At 33.8% G+C, this 9,604-nt stretch overlaps 1 protein-coding gene across 1 annotated transcript in view; it reads left to right on the plus strand.

The window, feature by feature from the left end:
• The window catches only part of LOC109838969 (crooked neck-like protein 1), a gene marked incomplete at its 5' end in the record, with an annotated part of 14,918 nt that continues 5,316 nt past the window's right edge, over window positions 3–9,604 (plus strand). The window contains 4 exons of the mRNA XM_020407403.1: window positions 3–475; window positions 562–627; window positions 5,801–5,945; window positions 6,052–6,270. Of these exons, the coding sequence (XP_020262992.1) occupies window positions 3–475; window positions 562–627; window positions 5,801–5,945; window positions 6,052–6,270 (903 nt within the window). The remainder of the gene's footprint in view (window positions 476–561; window positions 628–5,800; window positions 5,946–6,051; window positions 6,271–9,604) is intronic.

The raw sequence follows: 9,604 nt of genomic DNA on the forward strand, positions 1-9,604 counted from the left end.
GGATTAAGTACGCCAAGTTTGAGATGAAGATGGGGGAGGTTGCCAAGGCGAGGGCGGTGTATGAGAGAGCGGTGGACCTGTTGTCGGAAGATGAGGAGGCCGAGGTGCTCTTTGTGGCGTTTGCGGAGTTCGAGGAGAGGAACAAGGAGACGGAGAGGGCGAGGTGCATTTACAAGTACGCGCTGGATCATATACCGAAGGGGAGGGCGGAGGATTTGTATAGGAAGTTTGTGGCTTTTGAGAAGCAGTTTGGGGATAGGGAGGGGATAGAGGATGCAATTGTGGGGAAGAGGAGGTTTCAGTACGAGGAAGAGGTGAGGAAGAACCCCTTGAGCTATGATACGTGGTTCGATTATATAAGGTTGGAGGAGAGTGTGGGGAGAAAAGAGATGATTAGGGAGGTTTATGAGAGGGCTGTAGGGTATGTGCCGCCAGCTGAGGAGAAGAGATACTGGCAGCGGTACATTTATTTGTGGTAAGTGGTGATTTCCCTGAAAGCTTTTACTCCCCTAGCACTTGTGTGTTATGAATACTCATTTGTTCAGTTATTGCATACTTTAGGATCAATTATGCACTTTATGAGGAACTTGATGCGAAAGATATGGAGCGGACAAGAGAAGTTTACATGTAAGGATTCTTATCTTGATATTATAACTTCATTTCAAAATTTTAAGAAGAAATGCTTATGGTATATCATATGGTTTCTTTAAGTAATATTGCTGAGAACTGAGTCACAATACTGTCATATAGAAATCATTGTTTGCTTATTCAGATATTGTCAAGCAAACAACTTTTATCTTTTATCTTGTTCCTTGACCTTCAGCTTACTTATACTTCTTGTATGAAATGAAAATCGAAGTTCACGCCATGACATCAGCATTACTCATAAGAATTACATATTGGCCATTTCTTAGTAGAAATTAAGAATGTTTTGCTAAACCGTAATGATTAGAAAGGATGAAAAGAAGTAATATGTGTTTGATTTTGCATTTAGTTACTTAGCGGGTCATGGGGATTTGTTAACAGGTATATGTAACGTGTTATTCTACTTGTGACGCCTTAGTTGGTTTCAATTGGCTAAAGAAATCATAAAAACACTAGTCTTAGAGACAATTAATAGACAGAGAAACAGAAAAATGGCTTAACAATAAATATTGCTAGGTGATTTGAATATTTATCATGATTCATGACGTATAAGAAAAATTTTATTCTGATACATGTGATTAAATTCCGATTAGATATTCAAAGAATGTTAAAATGTTCTAGTCAGAAAGCGGATAGGGAGGCTTGAAAATTGATCTTTTTTAATTAAAGCTAAAATGTGTAATTTATATTTGAAACCCTAAGCAGGTGTGAAAGAATTATTTAGGAACGTTGAGAAAATGAAATCAATTTCAAATTTCAGCTAGATGATGCATCAAGCTTGATGCGAGTGTAAAAGTGACCTGAATTGGCGAAAAAAATTCAAGGTGATAGGTGACTGTTTGTAGCCTTTTTGTAACACCTGAAGTTTGTCCATATTCGTCCTGTTAGTCCTGGAAGAATACTTCACTGTCCTGTACCCTTGAAGATGCTGTCTCTATTTTACAGAGAAGAGGATGTGGTCGCCTAAGTTAAAACTTCTTATTTTTTCACTTTTCTTGTCCTTTCTTTTCTCACTTGCGTCTATAGCTAGATCAAAGTTCAAACAGAATAAATCCTAGGCATACGACTACAATGAAGTATATGCATGAGAGCTGCTCAAGCCAAATTTCTTCTCCACAACTAGAAACTAGGATTGAAAAAGCAGAGTTCATCAAACCCATTTTCCCCATTCTCCTTTCGTTCCTGTGTATCCTGGAATTGTCAAAATACTAGAATTTATTTTTAAAAATTAATATTAGTGTGTAGTATTTGTCCTCAATTAAGTAGATGCCTATGATATTTAATGCTTAATTAAGATGAAGGGGAAGGCGACTGAGAGTGGATAGTACTTTAGATGAATCCCCTGAATTTTCCAGCTCCAATCTCTCAGTGAAGAAAATATTCAACTCATAAGAAGCAGAAAATCAACAATTACTTTGTCCATTCCTATTGATGCTACTGAAGGAATAGTAACTGTGTAATATATTCAACTTCTAAGACTTCAAATTAGAACAGGGCTTAATATCAGTAAACTGCAAGTTTTAAGTTAATGCCAATGGGTTTGAAAAGGCTTAGTCACATATTTGTTTGTCTAGCTACAAGGATATGGATAAGGATATCAGATAACAATACAAAATGATATATATGAATATGTAAAGTCCAAATATGATGATTAAATAATATTTTGTGCATATTGTGAAAAAGTATAATCTAATTATGAACTCTGTGAAATGTATTGTACATCCATAAAATAAATTCATAAAATAATGCAAAACTAATTTATAAACATAATATTATCCCTTTTAGTGATCAAACAACACCCCAAATGGATACGACGTTGAAAACACCATTTGAAGACTTGATATGGACCGAATCAGTAGGGCAATATAATTGATAAATATAATTGGATCATATCAGATGCACATCCAATATGGTTACGCATAGTGAATAACTGGTGCGTTATATTGTTGGTAAAGGGCAACATGTTAGAGAAATGAGGATCAATATCTAGTTGTTGTAATTTCATGTAAACACAATTTGGAAAGACTTATGTCAAGTGCTGATTTGTTTGTCATTTCAACTTGATTGTTTTATCCAAGTAACCCAGAATGTTTCAAAGTTAGAAGATGGGAGTAAAGAGGAAAAACACAAGTTAATCCTTGATTAATCAGGTAACTAGATCTGATATCTAAATGATCCAATCACAATAGCTAAAATGCGACAACTATATGGCAAAAAAGCTTCTTCATTGCAAACATACAGGGTGTGTCATGTTTTATGATTTTTAGGAGGCTTTAAATACGGATTTAGGCATTTAGCCAAAATCAGGTAAAGGTTGACAGTTTACGATTTCTATAAGCTAGTCGTGGTTGGGTTAAGTGGATGTAGGATTTGACTGGTTTCAGAAATAGGTGTTAGTCGAAGAGAGAATGGTCTCACAAGCAAAATAGAGAGGATGTTATTTGAAGACATAGTTGGGAAAGACTAATTGAACTACGTGGTTTACTAAGAACCACACTATTTGTTAATTGAGATTCCTGTAACATTTTAGACATTACTAAAATGAAATTTAAGTAGACTCAACTCAAGATGCATAAGAACTATTCTTTTTTAAAGAAAAGTTTCTTGTGATGTTGGCTTCCAGTAAGTATGGACAATGAGCATAGACATCAAGCACAGACACTCGGGACATTTTTGGTCCTCAAAAGAATGTTGTACGATGACACGTTTATGAAAACATGTATGACATCTTTAAGCACCATCAGTAGTATTATTTTTTATAATCTTACTTAGTATGCTTAATGATGACTTATTTTATTGTTCATACCATCCTCTTGTGCAACTGTATTGTGACATCTTTAAGCACCATGAGTAGTATGATATTTGATAGTCTTACTCTGTTGCCCAGTATGCTTAATGATGACTTATTTTACTGTTCATACTTCTATATAACTATTTACAGACATGTCTGCTCTTCATCCTCTTTGTGTAACTGTAAAATAAGATTATATAATTTATTTATGTATTGGAACATATTCCATTTTTATACAAGCAATAATTATGATATTTATACTTTTAAATATACAATGAAATGTAAATTATATCTGACTGTGTTAATTACTGATCGTATAAGATTCTGTGAAATGTTGAAACTTTATATGTGAATTGTCAAGAAATATCAGGGAAAACTCAAATTGTTTTTTTCTTTTGAGAATTGACCTTAGTATGCTGCTTTGAGCACCTTCCTATTCTTTTAAGGGAATGAACTTTCTTCCAGCTAGAATTTTCACAGATAAACCTAACTTTAGACTTTGTTGATTTACTAGCTCATATTTAGGCAATATATGGTGCCAAATCAAAGCAATAAAGTCTCTTAGTGATTGAATATCTGCTGTTCTTATTGCATTGCCAGTTATATATTGTTGGAAAAACAATGCATTTTCAACATCATGCAATTCCAATTATTTTCAATATTGTTTGGATAGTTTGCTTCTCTAAATACGTCAAATAATCTATTACTTAGATGCCAACTTTCTTCAAAATTTTTAAATATGAGATCCTTGCCAACACAGATACCATTAATTGAAAGAAACTATGAGAAGGTAGTATTGAGATTCATATTTAATAGTGTGGATGTTTATAGCACAATTTGCAAGGTAAAGTTGGAGCTGAGCTCATTGCATAATTCCAATTACAGCATTGGATACAAAAATGCTGTTTCAATAACACACAATCAAACACAGCCTAAACCTCAGTAGAAAGGAAAAAAATGCTTTAGGTGGATATTTTAGGAATAGAAAAATTCTGAGTCTGAAGAGATTGTTCCACAAATTTTGAGATCCTACAGGCATAGGCATATGATTATTGGAAAATGTGAAACCTAAGGTGGACACTGTACATGGAGAGAACTGAATTTCGGGAAGCAGAAAGCATGATTTTGTGTAGTGTACAGGAAGCAGAGAAATTGAGGTGAAGCCTATTTGAAATTTTGAATATAAGGGGAAATGCTTTGGACGTTGTTCTGACTCTTAGGGGAAACACATTAAAGACACTGGACAAACCAGTTTAACAACCCTGATGATGTACAGGAAACCCTGGGAAAAACATATAATTTACTGTTTGAAACTCGTTTGCTTTCCAATTGTTAGCCAATGCATAAATATGTATATTTTTAATTTTAAATTCTTCTCTTTGTTCAATTTTCTTATGGAAGGTTTTCATTTCCAGTGCTTTTTAATGATTCTCATTTACTTTTTAATTAATCAGGCCTCCTATGAGGTTCTTCTTTTATTCCTAAGGTATCTTTGTTATGTTTGCATTTGCACATGCCCAAAATTTTGCAGTACTTTTTTCGCTTTTACTTCTCTTTACTGCTTCCTGCTTCTACTTTCGAAAGTGGCATACACGGTGTAGAAATTAGAGGTACCCATGGATGGTAAAGTTTGTTAATTGTTACATGTATGCTATGTTAGAAGATCACGCGGGAGAATCCATCTTGAAGGTGACTGATTTACCTGTGAAATTCAAGAAATATAGGCTATACTTTTTGAAAAAGTGGAATAAGTGTTCAAAACATTATAATGATACACCTGTATGGAGGTGTAGCTGGCATTAACGTATGGTAATTAGTGTATCTAAAGATGGCCCTGTTATAAGATTGATTTCTTCTTTGTGTTGATTTTAAGTTGGTCCGCTATAGCTCGTAGTCGTGTTATTGATAGGGTGGAAAATAATTAAATTTATTTTTTGTGTGCAGTTATTTTCTTTTCTCAGTCTGTCCCTTCTATATGAATATGGTGCTCCTCATTTGTATTATGTTATATTTGTGTATTTAAAGATGATCCTTAAATGATAGACTTCTTCTTTGTGTTGATTTTAAGTTGTTCCACTACAGCTTGGGTCGACTTCTCCTAATCGTGTTATTGATATAAGGGTAAACAATTTAATTTATTTTGTGTATTCAGTTATTTTCTTTTCTTAGTCTGTCTCTTCTATATGAATATGGTTCTCCTCATTTGTATTATGTTATATTTGTTTATCACATGCCACATATTATCTGCCTATTAATCTGGATGATGATAAAAGGAGTATTCATTATTTCCTCTATTAATAAGTATCTGAATCTACTCATTCAACCGAATAATTGTTTCCTTATTTTGTTGTGTTTCTTTGCCAGGGCATGCCTTAACTTGATTCCTCACAAGAAATTCTCTTTTGCAAAGATATGGCTCATGGCAGCTCAATTCGAGTTAAGGCAAAAAAATCTCAAGGATGCACGCCTAGTCCTGGGCAATGCAATTGGGAAGGCTCCAAAAGATAAGGTGTCCAACAGTTTTTTTCCTTTTCGGTATTATGTTATCTGAAATAACTGGTTCCATGTCTTCGAGCACACTACTAGATTTCTTACATGACTTCCATAAATTACAGATATTTAAGAAGTACATAGAAATTGAACTCCAGATGGGTCAAATCGATCGTTGCAGAACCCTATACGAGAAGTATCTCGAGTGGGCTCCTGCAAATTGCTATGCTTGGAGCAAATATGCTGAGCTGGAGAGATCATTAAATGAAACTGATCGGGCTCGAGCAATATTTGAGCTTGCTATTGCTCAGCCCGCACTCGACATGCCAGAGGTGTTGTGGAAGGTATGCAGTTTTCTCGATATATCCCATTTATTGTGTTAACAAATTTGATGGTATCATGAATTGGTTTCAAGTTCAGTCTGAATTCACAACAATCGTTACCAGTTCAAAACTGCTGTGTTAGTTTACCCAAATGCTAAGATAGTTCGAGTAACTACTTATTGTGAAACTTTTCAAGTTCCTTTGTAGTCTACATATTTTAGCAAAGTAAAATCTGGTCTTCCATGGTTTATAGGAGAGGCACAGGGAAGAACCTAATGTACCATATGAAAGAAAGGGAACCATTCCTTCAAATAGTTTCGATGAATTCTTTTATGCAACCACTNGGGGGGGGGGGGGGTTATTCATAGGGGTACTTTGGGGAAAATTGGGTTAATTGTCCCAATGGGATAATTTTACCTATTGTGATAATTTGAGTGGGATAAATTAAGGATAAAGTGAGGTAAAATGGGATAATGAGACAATTTGAGTGGGACAATTGATATGATATCTTTTTATAATATGATATTTATAGATCAATTAAGTTCAAGTTTAACTCGCTATTACATCAAATCATGAATAAATGATAATATATATTAATATTATTTTTATGATTATTTTAATATAAAATATTAATAATAATATTAATAATATTAATATATTAATATTATTTTTATGATTATTTTAATATAAAATATTAATAATAATATTAATAATATTAATGATAATATTAATCAATCTTTGAATATTTTGATGTTTATTTTAACTATTATGCTATATTAACAAAATTTTTAATTGCAATAAATATTTAATCATTCCTGTATTTATTACAATGATGATGATAAAGTCACAATTATTACAAATAAAGTCTTAGTCATTAACTTAAATCTTAATTATTATAAATATAATCTATCGGCATATAACTTTGCTCTAGACTCCTTGGGCTACATTTGTCCCATCCTCCCACATTGTGTTTGCCATTTGTTCTCTCCAATGTGATACAACTGTCCGTTGTGCTTGTTGAGTCTGTAGGTCATCGTCCTCATCAGAATCACCACCAATCAGAGCAACATTGCATGGCGCCTCTAGAGGAAGATCGAAAACTTTAACGTCATCGTTAGAGTTCTCTATATTTAAAAAATTATGCAGACTGATACATACCTAGATCATACTTTTTTGAGTCTCATATGGAAAACCTGGATGTTGAGACATAAAAATAGTAAACCTAGACTTAAAAACGCTAAAGATACGTTTAATACAATTTCTAAGAGATGTATGTCGATGGTTGAATAACTCATGAGTATTGCGTGGTCGCTGACGGTTGTTAGTTGGGCCAAACTCTTTAAGGTGGTACCTGGTACCCTGATATGGAGCCAAGAATTGTAGCCTATTTGGGTAACCATAATCAACTAGATAAAATTTACCTGCATTAATATTTCTTTGGAATTATAATCAATAAATATAAAATCTAACAATTTGATAAAAAATATTTACCATTTGGGAGTGAAAGATTGCATGCACTTCTACTCATTGCATCCTTCAAGACCCGTGAATCTTTGGCAGATCCCTCCCATCCTACTAAGACATAAATAAACCTAAGATCAAATATGCATGCCGTAAGGATATTAAGAAAGATAGCCATGTCTATTACAATATGGGGTTTGGTCCTCGCCATACACCATACATGGAATGTGGGTTTCGTCAATAGCACCGATACAGTTCTATATATTCCATTAACATATATGAAATGTGACTTTAAAATTATAACAATAATGAATGAAGACTTATATAGTATATTTAAATTTCAATACATTGAAATAAGGCCAAAAACGAGATTCGGATGTGACCTATTTGATGGATCGGTAGGAGCCATCATACAAGGGGTTAATGACACAAGGGCTTGGAGTGCCTTATTGAAACAGACGCTGACTGCAAATTGGGATCGATCAAATATCTCAGTGTGATGCAATATCATTGATTTTGAGTAACAATGAAAATGATAGTAGCAACCATCTCCTCAACGCTGATATACCGTATATCTTGTAAATGCCCACGTTCTCGCAAGACCATACAATTTCTTGAAGCAATCTAGATACATACGATATACTTGACGAAAATCACGTGGATTGCTCTCCATCTTAGATTTCAAGTATTGAAGGCCAAGGTCCGTAATGCCATGTCTGAGTTGGGAGATGTGTAGATTTAACTCTTCTTGTGATATGAGGTGCGAGATACTCGTAATTAGACCTCCTATTTGTGCAACCATGTTGATTATGCGAATGAGGAGATAATCAACAGTATCCTCATGAAATAGCAAAATAGAGACATTCTGATTATCTTCCATCTTGCATTAATCATGAAATCAAAACATAGTTAGATTTTCACTGCAAGAACCAATAGTTAGATTTAAATTCAATTTGGCAATAGTACAAGGCTGTCTATCTACTATTCAGTGTTTTCAATGCGCAAGGCGCAATGCGGGACACAAAGTCAGTTTACGCGTACATGCGCAAAGCGCAATGCGATGTGCGCACCCGAGCGAAGCGAGGCGCACTCTAGACCACAAAATTTTTGAAGATATACAACTATACAAAATTTTTCCTTCTTTACAGGTTATAAATGGCGAATCAAGTTTCAACTTTCAAGTCAACTAATAGCAGTGTAGCACTACACCGAGCTCAAATAGCAAGAATCAATACTCGCAGTCTCGCACAGGAAATCAAATAGTATCACATTTTCAACAGTTATGATTGATATCATGATATGTATTAATAAGAAACAAGCAATTAGTCAGTAAATCTCTTTGTAAGTTAGGTAGCATTTCTACAGTCAAACAATCAATTGATTAACCCATCTTAAGTATAAGACGGTAAGACCAAAACGTAAAATTACTAATTCTTTTCTTAGTTCCATAAATGATGTCTAATTCCTCAAGATAAACATTTCATACGAGCCCTGAGGCCCCTCAATAACATGACAACAATATATTATAATATATTATGTAGTTATAATGCATATGACAAAATTATCTATCAATTCACATGAACAGAACTATCTTCAGAAGATGAAAAATAAAATAAAAAACAGAGAAACGAGCAGATAACCGAAGAAGAAAAAAAAAGATAAAAAATGAGCAGAGAAACGAGCAGATAAAGAAAAAAAAGTAAAAAACGAAGATGAAAAAGATAAACGAAGAAAAATATAAAAGGAAAAAAGGGGAGAGAGAAACGAGCAAATAAAGAAAAGAAAAAAAAAACGAGGAAAAAGAAGAGAGAATCGGGAAGACAGAACACGAACCAAAAGAAGAGAGAAAAGAAAAACAACACCAGTAGAGAAAGAAAAAAATGGCAAAATACAT

The sequence above is a fragment of the Asparagus officinalis genome, chromosome 1, assembly GCF_001876935.1.
Source record: "Asparagus officinalis chromosome 1, Aspof.V1, whole genome shotgun sequence".
NCBI lineage: Eukaryota > Viridiplantae > Streptophyta > Magnoliopsida > Asparagales > Asparagaceae > Asparagus > Asparagus officinalis.